The sequence below is a fragment of the Pleurodeles waltl genome, chromosome 4_1 (assembly GCF_031143425.1).
Source record: "Pleurodeles waltl isolate 20211129_DDA chromosome 4_1, aPleWal1.hap1.20221129, whole genome shotgun sequence".
NCBI lineage: Eukaryota > Metazoa > Chordata > Amphibia > Caudata > Salamandridae > Pleurodeles > Pleurodeles waltl.
The window spans coordinates 1,008,529,227-1,008,556,352 of NC_090442.1; the positions used below are offsets into that span (position 1 = coordinate 1,008,529,227).

The 27,126-nt window shown below is 49.2% G+C and overlaps 1 protein-coding gene across 5 annotated transcripts in view; it reads right to left on the bottom strand.

Moving 5' to 3' along the window:
- KMT2E (lysine methyltransferase 2E (inactive)) overlaps nucleotides 1–27,126 on the bottom strand; it is a 1,466,695-nt gene that overhangs the window by 432,475 nt on the left and 1,007,094 nt on the right. For all 5 annotated transcript variants that reach the window (XR_011202375.1, XM_069229869.1, XM_069229870.1 and 2 more), the window contains one exon: nucleotides 18,863–19,027. Coding sequence is in view for 4 of the 5 variants with exons in the window: in XM_069229869.1 (XP_069085970.1) it covers nucleotides 18,863–19,027 (165 nt within the window). In the remaining variant the exon portion in view is untranslated. The remainder of the gene's footprint in view (nucleotides 1–18,862; nucleotides 19,028–27,126) is intronic.

Sequence of the window (27,126 nt, forward strand, 5' to 3'; positions counted from 1 at the left end):
GGTTCTGGGGTTCCCCTAAATACTGAATTTAGGGGTGTGTTTAGGTCTGGGAGGGCAGTAGCCAATGGCTACTGTCCCTGAGGGGCGGGGGGCACATCCCTATTCCTATTGGGGGGAATCCTCAAAAATCAAGATGGAGGATTTCTAAAAACAGGGGTCACCTCAGCTCAGGACACCTTAGGGGCTGTCCGGACTGGTGGGTGACTCCTCCTTGTTTTTCTCATTATCTCCCTTGGACTTGCCGCCAAAAGTGGGGGCTGTGTCCAGGGGGTGGGCATCTCCACTAGCTGGAGTGCCCTGGGGCATTGTAACACGAAGCCTGAGCCTTTGAGGCTCACTGCTAGGTGTTACAGTTCCTGAAGGGGGGAGGTGTGAAGCACCTCCACCCAGAGCAGGCTTTTGTTTCTGTCCTCAGAGAGCACAAAGGCCCTCACCACATGGGGTCAGAAACTCGTCTCTCAGCAGCAGGCTGGCACAGACCAGTCAGTCCTGCACTAAACAATTGGGTAAAATACAGGGGGCATCTTTAAGATGTGCAGTCCTTCTTGTTTCAGGTTGCAGGAATCCGATTCCCTGGGTTCTGGGGTGCCCCTAAATACTACATTTAGGGGGGTGTTTAGGTATGGAGGGCAGTAGCCAATGGCTAATGTCCTGGAGGGTGGCTACACCCTCTTTGCGCCTCCTCCCAGAGGGAAGGGGGGCACATCCCTAATCCTATTGGGGGAATCCTCTATTCTCAAGATGGAGGATTTCTAAAGGCTGGGGTCACCTCAGCTCAGGACACCCTAGGGGCTGTCCTTGATGGTGGGTGACTCCTCCTTGTTTTTCTCATCATCTCCTCCAGCCTTGCCGCCAAAAGTGGGGGCAGTGGCCGGAGGGGCGGGCATCTCTACTAGCTGGGATGCCCTGGGGTGCTGTAACAAAAGGCATGACCCTTTGAGGCTCACCGCCAGGTGTTACAGTTCCTGCAGGGGGAGGTGAGAAGACCCTCCACCCAGTGCAGGCTTTCTTTCTGTCCTCAGAGAGCACAAAGGCTCTCACCCCAAGGGGGCAGAAACTCATCTCAGTGGCAGGCTGGCACAGACCAGATCAGTTGTGCACTGAAGGATTGGGTAAAATACAGGGGGCATCTTCTGAGATGACCTCTGTGTGGGTTTATTATTCTGAGAAGTTTGATACCAAACTTCACAGTATTCAGTGTAGCCATTATGGAGCTGTGGAGTTCGTTTTTGACAGACTCCCAGACCATATACTCTTATGGCTACCCTGCACTTACAATGTCTAAGGTTTTGCTTAGACACTGTAGGGGCATAGTGCTCATGCACCTACCCCCTCACCTGTGGTATAGTGCACCCTGCCTTAGGGCTGTAAGGCCTGCTAGAGGGGTGACTAACCTATGCCACAGGCAGTGTGAGGTTGGCATGGCACCCTGAGGGGAGTGCCATGTCGACTTAGTCATTTTCTCCCCACCAGCACACACAAGCTGGCAAGCAGTGTGTCTGTGCTGAGTGAGGGGTCCCTAGGGTGGCATAAGACATGCTGCAGCCCTTAGAGACCTTCCCTGGCATCAGGACCCTTGGTACCAGGGGTACCAGTTACAAGGGACTTACCTGGGTGCCAGGGGTTGTGCCAATTGTGGAGACAATGGTACATTTTAGGTGAAAGAACACTGGTGCTGGGGCCTGGTTAGCAGGGTCCCAGCACACTTCTCAGTCAAGTCAGCATCAGTATCAGGCAAAAAGTGGGGGGTAACTGCAACAGGGAGCCATTTCCTTACAACTAGTAAATAGAAATAGGCATAAATAGTAATAGAAAACAGTGCAAATAGCAATAGACAATAGTGACCCTAGGGGAATCCCAAACTATATACTAAATACTAAAAAATTGAATGCGAATGTTGGACCCCCACCTAGGTAAGTGGAATGTGTAGAGGGGAGCTGGGGGACTAAGAAAACCCCAAAGGTAAGTACCACAGTGGCCGCCAATGACCAGGAAAGAAAGGAGTAAGTTAATGGATTTTCCCCAAACCACCCAGGACTAACAAAATACTGAAACACCCAGACAAGACTGCAAGAATCTAGCAGTGGTTTCCTGAAGTCACATGAATGTTCGGTGGTGACAGGAGCCACTACCTCCCCATCTGTGGTTGCAGGAGTTGGTCGATGGTAGGACGAAGACGGTCCGCAATGTAGCCCTGGAGCAGGAGACGGGTTCCTGGACGATGCAGTGGACGTCCCACACCTGATGGAAGACCACAGTCTGTTGCCGGTGGAAAAAACAACCAACAAGCCTTGGCAAAGGCAGACGTTGCAGTAGAGAAAAATTGGAGCTGCCAGGGTCCAGCAAGGTCCAGGAGGACTCAACCCAAGGAGGGGAAGTCTTAGGGACCCTCAGCAAGGTAGAATCCACAGAAGAAAAGGCAGCCCCCCCCCACAGGAGACCTACTGGAAGAGGACCCATGAGTTGCAGAGGCGCCCACGCAGCACAACTGAAGAAGGGTCCCACGCCACATGAGAAGCATGCAGAGGGCTGTGCGTCACAGGGAAGAGTGCTGGGGGCTGGGGCTACACGAAGCCTGAGGATCGCTTGGAGAAGAGGCCAACAAGCCTTGGTAGCCGCAAGAGACGCAATACATGGGGGTACTGTTTTGCATGGGAAGGCAAGAACTAACCTCCACCAAAGTTACACAGCTGGCAGAGAGGACCAAGAGGACTACTCCAGACCACCACCCATGATGTAGGATCCACGCCGCTCAGGATGAGAGGAGATCCCCGCAGACGGTTGTCTGTTGGTGCCTGTAGATACGTAGAAGACTTATCTGCTTGTTGTTTGATGAGGAGAATAAGTTATACACTTTTTCTTTATGTGATGCCTTTTCTCCTCTTTTGAAGACTAGGTGGATGGTGAAGAAATCAAGGGGGATATGGGAACAATATCAATTCGTACAGCCTTCTTTGGAATGAGCCATAAAAAGTTTGACTTTATCGCTCCCCCTGCCGCTGCAGCTCCACTAGCCCAGGCTCCTGAAACCTCGAAGCAAGTCCTGCGAAACTACAGTAAGTACTCCCCCCGCCCAGCCCCTCGCCCTGCCTCGCGCCACTCACCTCTTCTCCTGCTTCTTTCTTCATCTTTGATCTTCCTCTGTGCTCTCCATCTGTATTCTTCATCTGTGTTCTTCTTTCTTCCCTGCACCCCGTCCTGTGTGTTCTTTCTTCTGTCTTCATCTGTGTTCTTCTTCTGTGCTCTTCTTCTGTGTATTTCATCTGTGTTTCCTCCTTCTCTTCTGCACCGCGACCTGCGTGTGCTTTCTTCTTTCTTCATCTGTGTTCTTCGTATCCTCTGCTTCTCAGGTCTCTCCTCTTCTGCCTGACTCCTCTTCCTTGACTCTCCGCTCCTCTTCTTCTTTACCTTTCTTCTTGGCTCTTCTCTCTTCTGCTCCCGACTCCTCTTCTTCTTTACCTCCTTCTTGGCTCTTCTCTCTTCGGTTCTTCTACTCCTGACTCTTCTTTCTGACCTTCCTCACTCCCCTCCACCTCTATAACCCCCCCTCCCCTATCTTCCTATCTTTCTTCCTTACTCCCGCCACCTTTAACCCCCCCCTCCCCTATCTTCTATCCCCTCCCCTCTACCTGACCCCCCCACCCTCCGCTTTCCCGCCACCACCTCCTGCTCGCCCCGCCCCCCCTGCTCCCATTCGTCACCCCCCTCCCGCCCCCCACCCTCAGTTGACCCCTCCTCCCTCTTATGGCGGCCGCTGCGCGACAGAGTTAGCGACCCTTGACCCAAGGGTAGGTCGCTTCCCCTGCCACTGCAGCTCCACCAGCCCAGGCTCCTGAAACCTCCAAGCAAGTCCTGCGAAACAACAGTAAGTACTCCCCCCACCCAGCCCCTCGCCCTGCCCCGCGCCACTCACCTCTTCTCCTGCTTCTTTCTTCATCTTTGATCTTCCTCTGTGGTCTCCATCTGTATTCTTCATCTGTGTTCTTCTTTCTTCCCTGCACCCCGTCCTGCGTGTTCTTTCTTCTGTCGTCATCTGTGTTCTTCTTCTGTGCTCTTCTTCTGTGTATTTCATCTGTGTTTCCTCCTTCTCTTCTGCACCGCGACCTGCGTGTGCTTTCTTCTTTCTTCATCTGTGTTCTTCGTATCCTCTGCTTCTCAGGTCTCTCCTCTTCCTTGACACTCCGCTCCTCTTCTTCTTTACCTTTCTTCTTGGCTCTTCTCTCTTCTGCTTCCGACTCCTGGCTCCTCTTCTTCTTTACCTCCTTCTTGGCTCTTCTCTCTTCGGTTCATCTGCTCCTGGCTCCTCCTCTTCTTTACCTTCTTCTTGGCTCTTCTCTCTTCGGTTCTTCTACTCCTGACTCTTCTCTCTGACCTTCCTCACTCCCCTCCACCTCTATAACCCCCCCTTCCCTATCTTCCTATCTTTCTTCCTTACTCCCCGCCACCTTTAACCCCCCCTCCCCTATCTTCTCTCCCCTCCCCTCTACCTGATCCCCCACCCTCCGCTTTCCCGCCGCCACCTCCTGCTCGCCCCCGCCCCCCTGCTCCCATTCGTCGCCCCCCGCCCGCCCCCTCCTCCCTCTTATGGCGGCCGTTGCGCGACAGAGTTGGCGACCCTTGACCCAAGGGTAGGTCGCTCCCCCTGCCGCTGCAGCTCCACCAGCCCAGGCTCCTGAAACCTCCAAGCAAGTCCTGCGAAACTACAGTAAGTACTGCCCCCGCCCAGCCCCTCGCCCTGCACGGCGCCACTAACTCTTCTCCTTCTTCTTTCTTCATCTTTGATCTTCCTCTGTGCTCTCCATCTGTATTCTTCATCTGTGTTCTTCTTTCTTCCCTGCACCCCGTCCTGCGTGTTCTTTCTTCTGTCTTCATCTGTGTTCTTCTTCTGTGCTCTTCTTCTGTGTATTTCATCTGTTTCCTCCTTCTCTTCTGCACTGCGACCTGCGTGTGCTTTCTTCTTTCTTCATCTGTGTTCTTCGTATCCTCTGCTTCTCAGGTCTCTCCTCTTCTGCCGGACTCCTCTTCCTTGACTCTCCGCTCCTCTTCTTCTTTACCGCCTTCTTGGCTCTTCTCTCTTCGGTTCATCTGCTCCTGGCTCCTCTTCTTCTTTACCTTCTTCTTGGCTCTTCTCTCTTCGGTTCTTCTACTCCTGACTCTTCTCTCTGACCTTCCTCACTCCCCTCCACCTCTATAACCCCCCCTCCCCTATCTTCCTATCTTTCTTCCTTACTCCCCGCCACCTTTAACCCCCCTCCCCTATCTTCTCTCCCCTCCCCTCTACCTGACACCCCCACCCTCTGCTTTCCCGCCGCCACCTCCTGCTCGCCCCCCGCCCCCCCTGCTCCCATTCGTCGCCCCCCCTCCGGCCCCCCCACCCCCAGCTGATCCCTCCTCCCCCCTCCTCCCTCTTATGGCGGCCGCTGCGCGACAGAGTTAGCGACCCTTGACCCAAGGGTAGGTCGCTCCCCCTGCCGCTGCAGCTCCACCAGCCCAGGCAAAGCCTGTCTGCGCCTGGACCGCGCCCAGCGCCACGACCCCTGGCCCCCAGCACTCCCAAACCCCACAGCACCGCTACGACCCCATCACCCTCCACGCCCTCAACCTGGGGCGCTCCAGCACCTGCTTCCAAACCAACCCGAAACGTACCCACGGACCCTTCGTATGTCGCACCTGCAAACTCACCTTCCACCGCGAAACTACCACGCCCGCCAGCCCACGCGCAAACAACCACCTCAAATGCATCCTGATCAACGCATGCTCCGTCCACAAGCACGCCGCTGAACTATGGGACCTCCTGGACTCCACCGGACGTCGCCTTCATCACCGAGACCTGGATGAACGCCTCCTCTGCCCCCGCCATAGCCATCCCCGAGGGTTACAAGATTTCCAGGAGAGACCGCACCAACCAAGTAGGCGGAGGAATCGCCATCGTCTTCAAGGACTCCATCAACGTCACTACCTCCACCGAAGACACCCCCCTCGCCGCCGAACACCTGCACTTCCAGATCCACACAGACCCCAGGACCACCCTCAGAGGAACTCTCATCTACCGACCCCCTGGACCACGCGACCTCTTCAGCGACTATCACTGACTTCATCTCCCCGCACGCCCTTGCCTCGCCGGACTACATCCTCCTCGGTGACCTCAACTTCCACCTAGAACAGAACAACGACCCCACCACCACCGCCCTGCTCGCCAACCTCGGACTCAAGCAACTGGTGAACACCCCCACCCACATCGCCGGACACACGCTCGACCCCATCTTCTCCTCCAGCAACCACGTATCCTTCAGCCACTCCTCCGCTATACACTGGACCGACCACAGATGCACTTCACCTTCCGACGCGAGACTCGCCACCTCCGCACAAAACCCATCCCACGCCGACAGTGGAACAAAATCCCTGAGGAACAGCTTCTCTCCACTCTCAGCGACAACCAACCCACCTTCTCCTCCGACCCCAACGACGCAGCGCTCAGCCTCACGAATTGGATCACCAACTGCACAGACAACCTCGCTCCCTTCAGACGCCTCCCAAGACAGACCAACACCAAAAAACCTCTCTGGTTCACTGACACCCTTAAGGAATCAAAGAAAACCTGCCGCACCCTCGAGAAAGCCTGGCGCAAGGACCACACCGCAGATAACATGACTGCCCTCAAGAACGCTACCCGCGAACACCACCAACTGATCCGCGCCGCCAAAAGAAATGACAGACTGGACAAAAACAGCCACAACAGCAGAGAACTCTTCAACATCGTCAAAGAGCTCTCCAACCGTAACGCCAACGCCATCACGCCCTCACAAGACCTCTCCAACTCCCTCACCACCTTCTTTCATCGTAAGATCACCGACCTACACGACAGCTTCGGACACCAGACCCAGCCAACCACCTCAGAACCTACAACCCCAGCCATCACCCTCAACACCTGGACTCTCATCAACACGGAAGAGACCAAAGCAACCATGAACTCCATCCACTCCGGTGCCCCCTCAGACCCCTGCCCACATTTCATCTTCAACAAAGCCGACGACATCATCGTCCCGCACCTCCAGACCATCATCAACAGCTCGTTTTCTTCTGCTACCTTCCCCGAGAGCTGGAAACACGCTGAAGTCAACGCCCTACTGAAGAAACCTACGGCGGATCCAAGCGACCTGAAGAACTTCCGCCCCATCTCGCTCCTCCCCTTCCCGGCCAAAGTCATAGAGAAGACCGGCAACAAGCAACTTACCAACTTCCTTGAAGACAACAACCTACTCGACCCCTCTCAGTCCGGATTCTGAGCCAATCACAGCACAGAAACCACCCTCATCTCAGTCACAGACGACATCAGAACCCTGATGGACAACGGAGAAACAGTCGCCCTCATCCTCTTCGACCTCTCGGCTGCCTTCGACACCGTCTGCTACCGCACCCTAATAACCCGCCTCCGCTCCATCGGGATCCAAGGACAGGCCCTGGACTGGATCACCTCCTTCCTCTCCAACCGCTCACAAAGAGTCTACCTCCCACCTTTCCACTCAGACCCCACCGAGATCATCTGCGGCGTCCCACAAGGCTCCTCGCTCAGCCCGACTCTCTTCAATGTCTACATGAGTCCCCTCGCCGACATCATACGCAAACACAGCATCATCACCTCCTACGCCAGTCAGCTGATACTTTCCCTCACCAAGGACCCCACCAGCGCCAAGACCAACCTGCAAGATGGAATGAAAGACGTCGCAGACTGGATGAAACTCAGCCGTCTGAAACTGAACTCAGAAAAAACGGAAGTCCTCATCCTCGGAAACACCCCGACCGCCTGGGACGACTCCTGGTGGCCCACGGCCCTTGGCACCGCACCGAACCCCTCAGACCACGCACGCAACCTCGGATTCATCCTGGACCCACTTCTCACCATGACCAAACAAGTCAACGCCGTATCATCCTCCTGCTTCCTCACCCTCCGCATGCTCCGAAAGATCTTCCGTTGGATCCCCGCCGACACCAGAAAGACCGTGACCCACGCCCTCGTCACGAGCCGACCGGACTACGGTAACACCTTATACGCAGGAACCACCGCTAAACTCCAGAAACGTCTGCAGCGAATTCAAAACGCCTCCGCCCGCCTCATCCTCGACATACCCCGCAACAGCCACATCTCCGCCCACCTGAGACACCTGCACTGGCTTCCCGTCAACAAAAGGATCACCTTCCGTCTCCTCACCCACGCACACAAAGCCCTCCACAACAAGTTTCTACACACCCACCCGTCACCTTCGCTCCGCCAACCTCGCTCTCGCCGCCGTCCCCCGCATCCGCTGCACCACGGCGGGTGGGAGGTCCTTCTCCTACCTGGCGGCCAAGACATGGAACTCCCTCCCCACCCACCTCAGAACCACCCAGGACCACTCCGCATTCCGGAGATGACTCAAGACCTGGCTCTTCGAGCAGCAGTAACCCCTTCTCCCTAGCGCCTTGAGACCCGCACGGGTGAGTAGCGCGCTTTATAAATGTTTATGATTTGATTTGATTTGATTCCCTGATGGGCTTAGGGTGCATCTGTAAACAGAGGCTGCACAATGAGTTAGGTTTTGAGCCGAGACAGTCGTCATGAGGGTTAATGACTATCACAAAATTGACAGGGCTTAAAGCCCGATCTTTTTTATGTCCCTAATTGCATCAAATTTTAAAATGTTGATCTGTGAGAAATCTCACAAGCGAGCTAAGCTATAGATTGAAAAAACTGAACTGCTGCTAAGATGCCTGTCTCCATGCTTTAAGACTGATGATGTCATCAACACTTCAAGCCTGAAGACACAACAAAGTCAGAGTTATTGCAAATGTTTTCCGGATCCAGTCTCCACCTGAGAATATTCAAAGGTGAGGAATCTGCACGAAGAAGTATGCATCAGAAATAGCTTTCTTGGGCTGCTATTCAGAACTTCCCCTTCTCTAGAGCTATCCCTCTCTCCAATTCTCACCCCTTCACATTTTCTTGACTTTTACGTTCCTCATGTTCCCTCTTTCTTGCCTCTTGGACCAATTATGCCTGTCTCTCCTTTTTCCTTACCTGTTGGCCTTGGCGAGCTAATCTATGTTTCTGCTTCTCAAGTTCCCTGGTTTACTCTTTCCCAGCCTTAACTTCCTGGAGAGACAACTCAAGCGTGGGCATCAGCTAGACTTAATCATCCCACAGGAATTACTCCTGGAGCTGTTGATAACGGTATACCTGAAATCAGTGACAGTGACTGACTTGTGGAATTGCTGGACAACAAATTTTCAGAAACGCACGTGCTGGGAAAATGAGCAAAGGGGCTAAGAGAGCCTGGCTCTACATCACTCCCTCCCTGCATTTCTATCATGGTATACTCCCCAGACTTCATCTCAGTTTCTTCCCTCTCCTTCAGTTACTCTAATTGGCTTCTTACATAACACATAAGAACCTCCAGGTCCCTGTTTCTGCGAATCCTACACCCTCAATTCATACACAGATCCCTAATAGGAGCTAAGGATAGGGGGTTAAGGTTTGATCCCCTCAATTATTGCAGTACAGGCCTAAAAGTGTTGAGGATGGATTTACTGCACCAATCGTCAGATCCAGATTGGGAAGCCATGAGGCAGGAAGGGACTGTGGGGGCTGGGGTCGATTAGCTCTCCTGTCCCAGGGCGTGCCCTACTGTGTCTCTGAAGAATTGGGCCAACAACAACCCTTTCAGCACTCGTCTTTCAGTGGTAGCGATGACATGCAATAACAGACTTCTCAGTTATGTTACTGTGGGGGTATGGCCGGCTCAGCACTCAACACAACACAACACCCAACAGCACGATTACACGAATTTCCATCCCAGCACATCTCTTTATATAAAGAGAAGTACTTTACTCTCCTAAAAGGCATAATACTACAGATGCACAAACATTTTCAGACACCCAATGCACGGTGTGAGTCCAATATGCTAGCAGGGTGGCCATCTCTCACTCTACTCACCTCCGTTCTGGTAATGCAGGGACTCACAGCCTGGCAACTAGAGCAGGTGCAGTGCTTCCCCTGGAGCAGCTGAACAGTCTTGCACCCATTTTCTGGGCCGCACCTGCTAGAGCGAGCCTTCTGCTCACAGGTTTGGGTTTACTGAAGTTGTGCTGGGCCGCAGTAGAGTCACGTAGCTAAGCCATTTGGGCTGGGCAGGCACAGGCTGCTTGGTAAAGTCCTGAATACAGTATTGTGGATGGTTGGCTTCTAGCAGTGGCCCTGGCTCTATTCCAGGCTTTAACGGCATTGACATCTGGTGGACCTTGTAGTTGCAATGGATCTGGTGCCTCCAGTTGTTGAGTCTTGATAGTAGTTGGGCTGGACTATCCTGGGAAGGACAATGCTGCAGTACTCATAAGGTGAAAGACTGAAGCAGCGACTTGGCAGCTTCAAGGAGCTTTGGGATAAGGATGGCTATGTCTGATTGGATGCTCAGTACTCCAGCACCACAACAGCTAATCAGTGCTTCATCACATGTTGCGTTAAAACAGCAGATTTGTCTTTGTGGCACTCCAGTCCACTGTGCACACTCTAGGTCAGCACCATGCTAGCCACCCAGGCAGTCAGCAGGGTACCCTGGAGCAGGCAAGAGCGGGTTTATAAGACACTTCTTCTCTGGCACAGGACTGCTCGGGCATGGAACAAATGTGCCACTGTCACGCTAACCCCAATCATGGCACACATCAGGTGCCACAAGGCATGTCAATCGCTTCTTCAGTTGGGCATGCCAATCACTCCCTCGCAAGTGCCACAGCTGCAACAATGAGGATGATGGCAGAAGCAGTATTGGGCATGCTTCGGAAGTGCAGTGGTTCCCAGCATGAGTTCAGTGACTGGTTTCCCAGGCTTAGGCACCAGCCATAACAGTTGTAAGTCTCTGGTGGACTTGACCACTGCACCAGGGTCAACTGCTTCTGTCCACGCTAGCAGTCAGAGCCTTCTGTAGAGTCAGCTCAGTTCTTCCATCAAAGACAGGACTCCTTAGGCTTCCCAAAAAAGCAGGAAGTTCTTTCTCCAGATCAGACACCCGTTAATATGATGTACCCTCACCTCTGGCAAGCAAGCAGTCTGGAAGACACCAACTCTGGTTGCATATTAACCCTCTGGGTACTCTATGGAGCAAACTCTTCCCTTTGGTCAGAGAGAACCTGGAACAATAAGTGGGTCAGTAGCTCCCACTCTTATACAGGGATGGCAGATAGGAGACGTGGACTCTGTCAACTTTTCAGAACGGCTTTGGGTTTATTCTCTTTTCTTGTGTCCTTCTCAGCCTGTATGCCAGACTCAGTCTTTGTTTGTCTTCAGTGAAGCCCTTCACAACTGGGTGATCTCCAGGGTGAAGGAGCCACAACAGACGCATAAAAGGGTGTGTGAGCAGTCAGCACCAACTATCAACAGCCACTTTATTGTGATCAGGAAGAGACAAAAGGCTGTCCCCCTTATAAAGAACCCTTCACCCTCTGACAACAGCAACTGCAGTCCCACCCTACACTCCTACCACCCCCCAAATAGCATTTTCAGGTAGGCTAATTAGCACAAGCCTATGCAAAACCCTATCTGGATTGCTAAGGAGAAGCTGGTATCCTTGACTTCATCACCTTAGTGCCTGGGCGTCCTCCCTCCAGTCTCATAAATGTCAGCAAATCAGTCCCATTGACTGGAAAAGCAACCTTACCTCCAAAACGGAGCCCACAGGCGTGTGTCTCTCTGGTTAACGCACACTCTTTTTTTGCACACATTTCTCTGAGCGCTTGGGACCTCAGTGCTAGGATTCCAGGAACTTACACTAGTGGGTCAGAAGGCTTCAAATCTTGTGACCATGACAAAAAGGCCTGCTCATGCTAAGATCACTAAAAACAACAGTATGTTGCCACCACCGCACTATACACATAACAGGGACGGTAGTCCTCTGTGACTAGTTAGGATTCACTAGACGCACCACTACTAATCTAGGACAAGTCTATGATCAGTCTCAAGACAAAGACAGGCCTAGGCATTAGTGTAAATGCTAAGAAACATGAGACTGGGGCCAAAAACCCAGAAACAACTTACAAACCTTCAGTAACGCTTTTGCTGGTAGAGACTCTATCGAACCATAGATTCCTCATCTTAGAATATTCCCTAGGCGACAGAGTGGATTCAGAAAATTTTGAGTAGTACCTCTGTGCATGAGTAGGTGGTGTTATTTGGCTGTGTCAGTGTTGTCTGCGTTGGAAGTGATGTTGTGGTGCCTATATAGGAGCCATCTTGGCGCGGTGACATCAGTTTCTTGTGTGATTAGTTCTGTGTCAAAAACGTGGAGCCACATAAAAACCAATGTTACACTTTTGACCAGTGAGCATTGTCTAAAGGGATCTTTTGAGTAAAGAGCAAGTTACTTACCTTCAGTAACGCTTTTTCTGGTGGATACACTAGCTACCTGTGGATTCCTCACCTAATGAATTTTCCCTATGCGTAGCATTCGACAGAAACTTTTCTCCAGCTCTGCACGTCGGCGAGGACGGCACAATTGCCCAACTCCACGCGGCCCCGCCTGTCGTCATCGAGGCAATAAGAGGCCCTCGCCGGCGTGCCGACGTCAGTTTACGCCATTTTTGACGCGCCTTTGAGACTAATAGAGAAACATGGACATTCCAAACGCTTTATAACTCTATCCAATAAACCTTTATGGAAAAAGCAAAAGCCAATAATAGAAACAATACCAATGCACATTCGTAAAAGTTCTGCACCAGTATGAACAAATATCAGAACTTACACAATAAACAGAAATACAACTATATATAAATATATATATATATATATACATACATATATATATAAATAACTTCATAATACAGAAAGAATAAAATACATAAATGCATACCCAAGGAAATCTCGGTATGACAAGACAGACAACGGGGAGGCGGGAGGGACCATGATAAATTCACAGGTAGCTAGTGTATCCACCAGAAAAAGCGTTACCGAAGTTAAGTAACTTGCTCTTCTGCTGGATACAACTACCTGTGGATTCCTCACCTAATGAATAGAGTCCCAAAGCAGTACCACCTCGGAGGAGGGTGTCCGTCATACCAAGAACTCCTGCAGCACAGACCGCGCAAAATAGCTATCCCTCCTCACCTCTAAATCCAAGCAATAATGCTTTACAAAGGTGTGGAGGGAGGACCAAGTCGCTGCCTTACAAATGTCCGCCACTGGAACACCTCTAGTCAGGGCCGATGTGGTCGACTTGGCCCTGGTGGAATGGGCTCTGATCCCCTCAGGAGGATCCTTCTTTGCCAATGAATAACATATCTTAATACAAAGAACGACCCACCTGGATAGCGTTAGTTTGTGGACGGCCTGCCCCTTCCTCTTCCCCACGTATCCAATAAAGAGTTGGTCATCCAAGCGGAACTCTCTCGTCCTGTCTATGTAAAAGCTGAGAGCCCTCATGGGGTCCAGTCGATGGAGTTTCTCCTCCTCCTTAGATGGATGCTGAGGGGGTGAAATGTCGAGAGTGATGGATTGTCCCAAATGAAACTGAGTCACTACCTTGGGGAGGAAAGCCGCCCTGGTGCTCAGAACCACTTTGTCCCTATGAAAGGTTGTAAAAGGTGGGTGAACATAATGCGCCTGTAGCTCACTCACACGCCTAGCAGACATGATGGCCGTCAGAAACACAGTTTTTAGAACTAAAAACCTTAAAGCACAAGAATGAAGCGGCTCAAAAGGAGAGCCCATCAAAAAGGTTAACACCAGATTTAGATCCCACTGGGGCATGATAAACGGTATGGGAGGAAAACTATTGGTAAGCCCCTTCAAAAACCTTAACACTAAGGGAGATTTGAACAAAGAGGGTTGATCAGGAAGACATAAGAAGGCCGAAAGAGCCGAGAGATAGCCTTTGACAGTGGCAACAGCGCAGCCTCGCCAACGACAAAGCAAACATCAATACATCCGACAGATGGGCACTTAAGGGATTAATTCGACGCTCTCCACACCACTGAACGAATTTAGCCCATCTGCTCGCATAGACAGACTTGGTGGAGTGTCGCCGGGCCGATAAAATAACTTCCACCACATCCGATGGGAGAAAAAAAGCACTCCGGTTGCCCCGTTCAATCTCCAGGTATGAAGGTGCAGGCTCTGGAGGTGGGGGTGTAGAACCTGCCCCTGCGACTGCGAGAGGAGGTCTACCCTGTGAGGGAGACGGAGCGGAGGGCACAGTGAGAGTTGGAGTAGGTCTGCATACCACACCCTTCGCGGCCAATCCAGAGCTATCAGAATGACTTGGGCCCGGTCTTGGCGAATCTTCCTCAGAACCCGAGGAATCAAGGGTATGGGGGGACACGCGTAAAGCAACTGGTCGCACCAGGACATATGAAACGCTTCCCCCAACGCTCCCTGCATCATATACTGAAGGCTGCAGAACAACGGGCAGTGTGCATTCTCCCGAGTGGTAAATAGGTTTTTCCGGGGAAAACCCCACATCCGAAATATGTAAAGAACCAGATCCGGATGATGACGCCACTCGTGATTGTCTGAGAAGAGCAGACTGAGACTGTCCGCACCCAGGTTTTGAACCCCAGACAGATGGTTTGCTATTACGCAAAGCTGATGGTCCTGCAACCCAGTACCAGAGCCGTAGAGCCTCTCTGCAGAGTAGGTACGCCGCTGGTACTCTCTCTCCTCCAACAACCTGAGGGCCTTCCTCCTGGACCGCCTCCAACCCCGGCGTTGACATGGAGTGTAACGACGTTGGAGAGCGGCGCCAAGAAGGCGTCATTACAGGATCTCCGGATACACGACCTGCACCCGTCGACGCCATCAGGCTTTGGGACTCCTCCATCTGAACTGACACCGGCGTCGAAGGCCTCTCCCTCGACGTCGACGGCTCCACCGCCGGCACCGGACTAGTGTCTCCTACCGGACAGAACGGCATAAACGGCGTCAGCCTGTACGGAGCAAGAACGCCTAAGTTGAATGCCAGGGGACCAGTGGTGCCAGCCGGCGCACCACCTCCCGGAGCCATGTTCTGGAAAATAGTAAACATGGCATTAAGAAATGCCGCCGGATACATACCAGGAACCGGGAATGTGGGATAGTCCTGAGGAGCCGGCGCCGGACTTGAATCCTGCGCGCCTGGATGCGCCCGAGAGGCTTGTTGACTCTGAGGCTCCACCACCTCAAAGACCGACGGCGCCAGAGATGACTGCGGAGTCAATGGTTGAGGAGACACCGTCGGGCTGACCTCCCAGGACTTATAGCGTCGGGGCAACAGAGACCTCAACTCCGACTGGCTCCCTCTGGATCGACGCCTGGAGTCACGATGACGCTGCTTCTTGTGACTTCACTTCCCCGACGATGATCTATGGTGCCATTTTCTCTCCTTCTTAGCTCTTGCTAAGAATAAGTTAGCCTCACGTTCCTTCAAGGCTTTAGGGTTCATTTTTTGGCATGAACCACATTCCTGGATGTCGTGGTCTGAACTCAGGCACCAAAGACAGTCGTTATGGGGGTCTGTCACCGACGTCTGACCTCCGCATTCTCTGCAGGGCTTGAAGCTTGGGCTGACATGTCGACAGAAAACACAAAGTATCCCTTCCGAACAGCAAACGATACAGGTAGCTTGAAAAGTAACCGTTATCGAAGGCACGAAAAAAAGGGAACTGACGTCGGCATGCCGGCGAGGGCCTCTTATTGCCTTGATGACGTCAGGCGGGGCCGCATGGAGTTAGGCATTTGTGACGTCCTCGCCGACGTGCAGAGCTGGAGAAAAGTTGCCATTGAAGCTACGCATTGGGAGAATTCATTAGGTGAGGAATCCACAGGTAGTTGTATCCATCAGAATAGTCCAGTTCACAACAGCTGGGGGGATGAGAGACGCAGTGAGGAATCTGCAGTTAGAGTCTCTACCAGAAAAAGCATTAGTGAAGGAAAGTAACTTGTTCTTTTGATAGAGACTTCTAACCGAAAATTCATCACCTCAGAATAGACACCCAAGCCATACCTCCCTGGAGGTGGAACTTCCAACTGGCTTAGATCAAAAAGTCCTGAAGGACAGAATGGGCAAAATGCCTATCATGACAAACTTGACTGTTAGATCTTTAGTGCTTGGTAAACCTATGGAGGGATGTCAACATGGCAGCTTGGAAGATGTCCAGGACAGGTACCCTGTGCGCTAATGCAGTAGTGGCGGCTTTGGCTCTGTGGGAGTGACCTTGCAAAATAGCTGCTTATTCACATGCGCCAGAAGTAGGTTGTGGTTGTTATGCTGTCTACTTTCTGCTGCTTAAAAAAGACAGAGCCATCTAGAGATGGTTTGGTTCTGTAAAGCCTTGCCCTTCTTCACTCCAGTCAACCCAATGATGAGCAGGCTATAGTCATCCGAAGATCTTTGGTGATATCAACATAGAATGACAGACAATGGAATGTCTCCTCTTCCTTGGACAGATTAGGTGGAGCATAGAAGGCAAGCATAATGATGCTCCGGCCAATGTTAAAAGGTGTTACCAGCTTCAGAAGCAAATAGGCAAGTGTTTGAAGGACTAGTCTGTTAAGAAGGAAGTTGGAATATGGAGACTGAACCGACAAAGATTGGTTCTGATGGCCATTACATTGGCCAGGAAGGTCAGTGAGCTTCAAACAATGGTCCCACTGGGGCATTACAAAAGTAGTAGGTGGGAACAAATGTAAACCTTTCAAAAACGGAGTCACAATGGGTGACTTAATTAGGCAGAGTTGATCCGACAGCCGCAAGAAAGCAGAGGCGGCTGAAAAATAAACATTAAAGGTGCCCAGAGCCAGGCCTTAACAGACTAAATAAAGAGCAAACATCAAAATCCCAGCAAGAGGAGCAGACCGTCTCCTGCCAACAGGGTGACTGTGCTGAATAAAGGGCATACTAAAGGGACCTGCAGCCTACGGCACATTGAGGGGCAAGGGACTGGGCAGCATTCTGGGACTTGCTCCAGTATCCTTTTTGGGCTCTGAGTCTGTCTCCGAAATGACAAAGCATGTCAAAAGTTGCCCCTTCCACAGAAGCAGTAGGGGTGAAAGGACTGTTGTTGCGGCTGGGTTGAGAACAAAAGGCCAGGGGATCTGGAGGTCACCCTGCTCTCATGAAAGTGCTCAAAACCTGAATCGTTCTTGTAGCCAAATAGGCAGGAACCATTGAAGGATATATCAATTAGTGACGACTGAAAATCTCTCCGTACCCAGTGGACTAGAACTCCGCATGTTGACACAGCACCACCATAGAAGCCATGCTTCTACCCAGGAAGTCTGGTGTCCTGTCCACACTGGATGGCAAACTTCACTGCATCTCTGCCGTCACCAAAGCCTGGTCGAGGATGACGCAGTATTCCTTGGGCAGCCAAGGAAAGAGCTGCACAACTGGAAACACAATGTCAAAATGGAAAAGCCGCTTCAACTTCTTGTCCTTTTTGGACCTACCCGACTTCAACAAGGAGGCCTTAGAGCAGGAGGACCACTGACTGCGGGACTGGCTCAGAGAATGGCCACAAGATCTTCCGCAGGACCGAGAACAGGACCAGAGTAGAGCCTCCTTTTGCCACACAGCTAGGAGCTTCATCACCTGCTCTTAATTTGCCTTTGGGAGCACTTAACATAGGCCTTGGGATTGCGTGCCGACTGGAGGCACCAGAGACAAACCAAGTGGTGATCTGACAGACATCTATCTGTGGCAGCGCCTACAGGGTTTAAACCCAGAGGGTTTTGTAGAGGACATAATGCCTTAGTGTACTGGGAGCAAAGCTCAAGATGAGCAACCAAATGTCCAAAAAAGCTGGTCAAAAAATTACTGAGGTAGCTCTTCAAATCTGCTCTGTTGGTGTGGACCAAAAGGAACCGATGTCACTGTACTGGGGTAGTGCCAGTATAGGCACCTCAACCTCAGTTCCGATGCAGATGATAAACACAGAGCCGAACAACGCCAACTATCTGTGTGCAGAGGTACTGCTCAAGATTTTCTGGATCCAGTCTAACGCCTGAGGAATATTCTAAGGTGAGGAATTTGTGTTTAGAAGTTTCTATCAGAAACAGGGATACCAGCTACCTGCAGTTGGGCATGCAGTGCAGGAGACACAATTGTACACTATGCAGGGAACATTCCTCCTAAAGAAGTCCTCCAGCTTGTGCTAGCCCAAGCCAGGTGTAAGCAAAATGGACCCTAGTGGTCTCATAATCTGGCTCATTCATAGACCCTGCACACATTTCACTAGCATACAACACAACCATGCTTAACACGCACTTAGGTTTTCAGCGCTTAAGACTGGGCAAAAACAGAGGCAGAACTTTACATGGGTGGGCTGGTAGGCCTCAATCTAAGTGACTGAGGTAAAAAGAAACGGTCACACTATTGATTCCTTTTAATCACTATATCCTGCTGTCATTGCTCTATGTTTTGAACCCATGGCAGGGACAGTAGTCTATTGTCAATAGTGAAGGAACACAAGATAAGAGTCTCCAGGCCATAGGTCAGGTCAAGAACTCTCATAGTCGGGGACAAGTAAAGGCTTCTACGCAAATGCTTAAATTAGTGTGACCCAGGGCCGAAATAAAAAATAAAAAAAAGAATACCAGTTTTGCATGCAGTTGGTTACTCAGAGAAAGGGAACACACTTATGGGGGACATTCCCATCCCAACATTGGGCTAAAAAGACTCTATGATCTCGGAGTATATAACAAGCTGATATGTCTTGCTGTGTTGACAAGACAATGTCAATGTTTAAAATAAATGAGCATCCAAAAATTGTGAACAATAAGTGGGTAAAATGTTCATGTATTATAGCAAACAAAATAAATCCTCATTCAAACATTTATTTATATATTTAAAAAATCAATAATAACCTGAATAAGCTCCAACTCCGTAATGATCTGTATATCCTTATTTTCAGTTTTGATATCTGTTTTGGAGGTACTGATTCTTTCCAAAGCCTGCTCTCTTCTCTTCTCTCTTTTTTCCATTCTAGCAAAAGCTTGTAAAATTGCTTCCATTTTCCGCTCTTCTCTTGTCTGCAAAATGTGACATTATGTATAGTGAACTGAAGCTTAAGCCTTTGAATTTCAAATACAACATTTACTTAATTCTGTACCATTCCTTCTGATGAAAAATCAGTCCTTCCTTATGTGAACATTTTCTCAAGGCTTGAAATGGAAACATTCTGAAGCCATGACAAGTCACATTTCACCATGTAGTGCTGTGCATCGCAGTCGTAGACCTACACCTCTTTGCTGGTAGAAACCTTTCCGGTTTAAAAAACAAATCACAGATGCCAGCAATAGCAGTCCAGTCTGTTTTCTTCTGTACTCTAAGAAAGGCTAAAAATGCAAAGGGGAACCAGAAAAGAAAGCCAGAAAAAATAGAAATAAAACAAAAGTCTTCTAGATGGGCAGACAATAAGGAATCTACAGGAGACCCCTTAACCATCAAATGGTTTAAATTTAAGAGTCTTCCGAATGGAAATATGCAACTTGCACATGTCCATCGCCCTAATAAACCTCGGTTTTTGTGACAGGGTCTGCGAGGACTTTGACTTGTAGATTAAAAATCTTAGATGGCACAAATGGGTAATGAACAAGCCACTCACCTTCAGTAACGCTTTTTTCTGGTAGAGACTATCTATCTGCAGATTTCTCATCTTGCAAATTTGCCCAGCTGCCAGACTGTATACGTACATTTTCACAGCAACTTTCTCATGCATGGACAGGTGGTGGTGTGCAGCTCTGCATCGGCCCCATCCCAACCCAGACATTACAACAGGGCCACTAAATATGAGTCACCTCCAAACACTCAGTTTCTTTCTGATTTCAGTTTGCACCAACAGACGCGAGCCACTGAAATCAGAATATGGCGGTGTGCAGGTTGGAATCTTATTAATGGACTGAATGAGTCTGCTGCACAGAACGAAGATAAGGGTGGATCAGTGAGGATAGGTAGTCCCTACCAGAAAAGGCATTACTGAAGGTAAGTCACTTGTTCTTCTGATAGAGAGTTCCAATCGCAGATTCCTCACCTGGTGACTAGATACCAAAGCAGTACCTCCCATGTGGTTGGTGTGTGGAATGGCTCAGACCAGGAAACCCGGTGGACAGACTGAACAAAGTGCCCATTCTGCAGGACCTGGCTATTCAGGTAGCAACATTTTGTGCATGTGTGGGGTGACACCAACATAGCAGCCTGACAAATGTCCATGACAGGCACACTCCATGAAAAGTGGAAGCAGCCTTTGTTGTGGTGGAATGAGCGCACAAGCCTGCTAGGGGTAGCTCCTTGGGTAGCCCATAGTAGATCTCGATGCACAGTACAATCCATCTTGAGACGGTTCTCTTTTCCACTGCTTTGCCATTATTAGCCCCAAAGAAAGCAACAGAAAGTTGTTCGTCCTGTCAGTAATCTCTGGTTTGGACCACATAGAAACAAAGTGATTATTTAGGATCTAGGTGATGAAGCTGTTCTTCCTCCTTGGAAGGGTGAGGCGGTCCATAGAAACCAAGCAAGATGACAAACTGCTGTAAGTGAAAGGGTATGACTGCTTTGGGCAGGAATGCAACTTTTGACTGGAGGACTAATTTTTTTGGAAAGGGAGATGTATATGGGGGAAGCACAGACAATGCCTAAAGTTCGCTCACTTGCCTGGCTGATGTTAAGGTGATGAGGAATGTTGTCTTGATGGTAAGAAGACAAATAAACAACTGTATATGGGTTTGAAGGGAGTGCACATCAAGTAGGTGAGTACCAAATTAAAGTCCCACTGCAGCATGACAAATGGAGTTAGAAGGAAAAAACGGATTAGCCCATTCATAAAATGCATCACAGGTGACTTGAAGAGAGCTGGCTGGTCAGATAACACAAGAAGGTCTAAATGGCCAAGAGGTAACCTTTAACTTTTGCCAAAGCAAGTCCTTGGTGGGCCAATAAAAAACAGAACAGGAGACTATCCAATAACTGTGTTTTCAGGGGTGGTATGCCTAGGGAAGATTACCAGACAATAAATTTCTCCCAGCAACCTACATAAATCAATTTGGTTGACAGACATGTGGCCACCAAGATGACACCAACCACTTCAGGAGAAGGATCGAAAGCCATTAACTGTCACTGCTCAATTTCAACGCATTAAGGCACAGGTTGTGCAGGCGCGGGCTTCAGGAACCGGCCCTGCATCTGCGACAAAGGGTTCTCCCAAAGGGGAGGACGGATCATAGGACAAATGCTCATAGCTAGAATTTCCGGGTTTTCACCCAATCCTGAGCCACGAGGATGACTTGTGTCTGGTGTCTTCTGATCTTTTTCAGTACTCTGGGCAGGGGAGGAAGGGGCAAAAAGGCATACGGGAGTCCCCAGCCCTACTGTAAGCAGAAGATGTAATCTAGAGAGGGCTGCCTTGGGAATTCCAGTGTGCAAAAGCTTTTGACACTGCTCAGAAGTCAAAGTCAAAAGACTATGACACTCGTCATTTTCTGTGCCGGAGTATACATTGAGCAAGGGTTTTCCCTATTGGTGAAAGATGTCCTGTACCACCTCCGAGAGTAACTGCCATTCATAATCTGCAAAACAAAGGAGACTCAGTTTGTCTGCTCTAGCATTAAAAGATCCTGCTAGATGTTGTGCGATCAGGGAAGTGTGCCCTAAGACTTCAGCCACTTTCAGAGATGTAGAGCCTCCCGACACAAGCCCACAACCCCACACCGCCCTGTTTATTGCAGTACCACAAGGTGGTTGTGTTTTCTCTGTGCACCTGCACCCATTCTCCCTTGGTGACTGGGAGGATCATCTTCAGAGCCAAGTAAATTGCTTGCCCAGATGATCTACCCAACCCAGAAACAGGCATCCCTCACATCTGTTAGTTCCGGCCAGGGTAGGGAGAGGATCCGCCACCAGTCCAATTGGAGTCAAGCAGCCACCACTCCAGGTCTTTCGCAGTCTCCTGCAAAATGTGGATGGAATCTGACAGACTGCCTTATTGCTGAGCCCACAGAGACTTCAGCTCCGACTGCGAAGCCCGCATGTGCCATCTGGCATGGTTCACAATAATCAATAATAATACAAGAGGACAAGAAGCCTCAGAGCTGACCTTAGTGAAACCCAGGCTGCAGGTGGAAATATAGAGATCATAGCCCTCATGGTCTGAGTTTGTTGAGCAGAGTGTATGGCTCGGAAAAGCATAGTATCAGGATGGCTTCGATGAAAAGGAACACAACAAGTCACAGATCTGGGTTAAATCCATTGTTCTTTTGCTCACCATGCCACCTCAGTTTGAACCCAGCGATAGTCATATCAGTCTTGACACTGTTCCCCATGGGAACAGTCCAGCCTGAACTGGCAGGCTAGCTTGAATCAGGCTGGGTACAAACTAGGGTGAAGTGGCAAGCAAAATAACAACGGATTAAAGCCAGATCTGTGACTGGGGGTGAGTGTTTGAAAATTTTCAACACTCCGTCCATCATTTAATTTGTGGTTTTGTTCAATGAAAAGGAGACATTTTGAAGGAATAAAGTGTGACTTCAGCATATTGATGAAAAATCCCAATGATGTCAACATATGGGCCATCATCTGGAGGAGGGTCACAATACTTTGAAGCAAGCCCACCTTCAGCAGCCAGTCATTGATATTTGGGAAGACTGATATTCACAAGCTCTGCAGATGAGCTACAAGCATCCCCATCAACTTTGTGAACATCCAAGGTGCACTGGTAAAGCCAAAAGGGAGCATGGTGAACTGAATGTTCTCTAAGCCTACCTGAAACCTCAGTAACATCAGTAGGACTTCTGGATGGAGATGAGAAGATATGTCTCCTGTAAGTTCGGTGTTACCATCCAGTATTCTGGAGCAAGGGCAAACAGAGCTTTGGCAGGGTGAGCATTTTGAAGTTCTCCTTCTGGAGGAGGAAGACATTCAGAGGGTGAAGGTCTAGGATATGGAGGGGCCTCTGTCCTTCTTTGGGAGAAGAAAGTAACAGGAGAAATAACCAGTCCTGATTTCTGATGTCTGACCTTCTATATGGAACCCAGAAAGCTTGAACTTCTCCACTGAGTACGGACCAGTGCTTCTCCAAGAAGTGTTGCGGTGCAAGTGGCATGTCTTAGGGGTAGGACACAAATGTTAGGGAGTATCCATTCTGCACAGTCCCGTGCACATACTGACCAGATTTTATGCTCTTTCAGCAGGGGAAGTGGAAGGTGATGCAGGCCGATCGTGCACCGCACAGGACAAGTTAAAGTGGTTTTGGAGAGAAGGGGCTGCAATTTGGGTAGCTCGTTGCTCCTTGGAGGCTGGACTCTTGTCCGCTTGATCCCCGGCCTCAACCTCGAAAGACCTGTTACTGCTGAGGTGGGTATTGCCTCTGACTCTGCAGGAATCCCCTACTGAAGCCTCATAAAGGGCACTGCTGTAAGGTTTGATTGACATCCCCTGAGATCACTGGTGAGATATCCGCCACTTTGTCCTATAATGAGTGTGTTTATATCTCCCTAAAAGGCATATGGTGTTTACTGACCTGAGGACAAAGCTGGTCAATGATAATATCTGTTTGGAGAATGTCTCTATTCTTTTTGATTCTCTGTCAGGCGCAGTGGAAGGGAATGTGGCTCAAGTGGCTAGTCAATGCCTGGACAACATGGCTGTCCAGGGTGGGATGCTGCAATAAGAAGCCTGGATCCCCAGGAGCCAATCTATGCTGCCTCGCAACCTGTCTATTGACCTGAAGGCAATATCCTAGTTTTGATCAGGTGATCACGTGCACATCAGTTAAGTCCTCCATTAAAGGGAAATAGAGGTTCCTCAGTAGAGTGTGCACTGTTAAGTAACTCCATTAGGAGAGGAGTTTTGATTTCCTGGTTTGGAAAAATTAGATGAAGAGTCCCATGGCCAGGCAGTAGCCATCGCAGGGTTTGTTGAGGAAAGGCCGATGTCTGGGGAGGTGTCTAGACCACTGGCATCCCGGAGGTCATCAAATATATTGTCATATTGCTTGTTTTCATCCTCATTAAGATTGCCTAATTCGTAATGTGGGTCACAGTCCAGCTCAGAAAGGGCATATGATGTAGCTCTGGTTGAAGGATTGTGGGTCTCTGAATCTGACAGTACAACTGGTTTCCCTTCTGGTGTGGGTGAAGTCAAAATAGGCATTGATACGTGTGCTAGTGGAGTTGGTCGTGGCACCACACTTGGCTTTTTGCATGGCGCAGAGCTGTAGATGCCAGCAGAACTGGGTTTGGTAGAGCAGAGGTCTGAACAACGTCAGCTTCAAGGTGAGGTCGAGGGGCACATTCGACATGAACGACAGATCTTCCGAGGGTAGACCGATTGAAGGGTCTCTCTGATATGAGGGGCCTGAAGGCACCTCAGAGGGTTCCTCTGTGGCACCAAAAAAATGGGCTTCAGCTGTTTAAGCAGCTGTGGTGTCACCGTCCATTCGCACTGGGACCAAGGCAAGACTAGCTGCGGGATTGGTTCCTCAGGAGGGAAACAACTCTGTGACCTAGAGATGCTAGGGGCAACGTGCAGCTCTGAGTGGTGGGAGTGGCGGGACAACAGAGAGTCATGCTTAGATGTATTATAAATCTTGTGGGACTTCCTTGACTTACCTAAGGCCCTTGACCTTGAATATGACCAGTGGAGGGAGCAGCTGCAGAAGCACTTTTGAGCCCTCAATTTCGACCAGGACTGTCATGCCTTCGACTTCAACCTTGAAAGCTTTTTCGACCTTCAGGGTTCAGAAACTGCTAATTTACCTTCCAAGTCACAGATGGCCTTTTTCTTTATCTGTTGGGGACAGTCACAACACGGTTTAAAACATGCTGTTTTAGGAGGTGACATTGTCTGCACACTGAAGAAATTTGAGGGAACAAATCTCTGCTACAAGTGACTCATATACAGTGGCCCCAATGTCATGCCTGGGACAAGTTGGACCTGATGCAGAGCTGCACAATGCCACCTGTCAATACATGAAGGAATTGCTAATAAAGTTTCCGGATCCAGTCTGGCACTTGGATAAAATTCACAAGGTGGGGAATTTGCGGTTATAAGTCGGTATCAGAATATAATGTGATGCTCGTTTAAAGAAGATCTGACAAGCACGCCTTTAAAAGTCAGTCGTCTAGGTTGGGTTAAAGATGAATTCTATAGCAATGTGTGTGATTGACTATAACCACCATGATTTCATGTGAAAACTCCAAAGCTGGGCAAATTGAAGATCTATGATTTGAAAGTGCTTGTTTCCTACCAAAAATCTCAGATACATCCTGCAACATCGAAGCAAATAGGACCGGCTGTAGGGAAACTATTTTGAAAATCCCTTTTTAAAACATATAGGAAAGATAAAGGCAAAACTGGGTGTAAGTCTCCTCTTTCTTCTGGATATGACTTCTATGCCCATGACCTAGGTGATCACATACATCATTTCTATGTCTGCACTGCATGTTTGTCTGTGTCCATTATCACCCCATCTTTCAACTCAGGACCTGCAACAACATGCCTGGATCCATCAGGAACACCCCAACGGTACTTCAATTTAAGAAAGACGTGAAGGCACATCTCTTTCAAGAACACTACATCACAATTAAGGCAATAGTGCACTTGTACTCCAAGACCACAGCTAGCTCTCCTGACACCAATTGACTTTGCTTGCTTTTCACCTACATAGAGTTCTGCTGCCTTTTGGGTTTGTATTATGAAAAGACAATATACATGCATAAAACATATAAACATGTATCAACAAGAAACTAAAAGAATCTCTTTTTAGAATAGGCATGGGTAGAGATCTCATCCCCCCTCACTTAGGTATAATCGGTTAATAGGCAAGTGGCACTGGATCTTCTCAAAGCTCAACTACCAGATGCAAATCCTTTGCAGTCTAAAGCATCAGGCACCTTAAAATATCTCCCCGTGGCACCACGAGAAAGGTATTTTGTAAACTTGGCTGAAAATTGTTGGACCACCAAGATCTCTGTGATTGGAGGAGAGGTAGAGAAGGATACATCTGCAGTGTTCAGAGAAACTGTCAGCATGGGAAGGAGTTTCCACCATACTTTCTGTATAACATCCACAAAAGCCTTATTAAATGTCAAAATTGTGTTATATCTCTATGACCCTGATTCAAAGTCAGGTAAAAACAACAAGCTACTTAACTTCAGGAACGCATTATTTGGTAGAGGCTAAATCTAGCTGCAGATTCCTTACTTTTGAATTTCCCAGGCATCAGACTGGATCCGGAACCTTTTGTGTGAGCAGTACCCCAGTACCTTGCAACCTGTAATTAGGGCCTCTGAAGAAATTATTTTTTGTCTGTTTTTTTGTCTGAGAAGCTTAGATTCTCGCTCACTGGGCGATGCCTGTGAGCACATGCCAGAAAAGAAAGCAAGTGTCATGCAACTTTCTCAAGCAGCATAGGCAATCTGTGTGCTGTCTTTCTTAACGAGTTTCTCTGCAATATTTAGGACACTGGATAAACCCCAAACATTTTACAGAAAATATAATTTAAAAAAATCACTTTTTATAAAGGAATTAAATAAAACTTGACAGCCTGGTATTCCGTGTCTGTGGTGCCATATAGGAACCCTTATGTCTGGTGAAGCAGCACAGATGCACAACTGTGTCGTACAATGCCACCTGGAGCCAGTGATTTGTCATGGCATAAAAAACATCCCAAACTAAGTCTGCTAATGAGTTGCTAATTAATCTGTGGAAGTAAAGCAGTTACAATTTTTTTTAGTAAAACATAAAAAAGAATAAACATTTGTACTAAGCTGGAATAGATGTGCATGTTCAAAACACAAGAAAGCTGCATTCATTTGTACGTTTGGTAATGTGTCCACGGAAATCAGATACAGATAATGCATCTCACTCAAACTGAGTGTAAAATGAGAATTAAACATTATCTGTCATGGGCCTAATTGAACAGGGCTAGAACTCGAAGCAACAAATACATTGTGAAAGAGACCATTGCGAAAACTGATACAAGTTAAAGGTTATTAAGCCAATACACTAAAAAGAGGCATGTCAAACAAAACACCAAGATCTGCAACAGAGAGCACGAAGAAAAAGTGATTATATAAGCAGCAGATACAAGCCCATAAATGTATAAATAATGTATTTGTCCTCCTTCAGAAGAGCA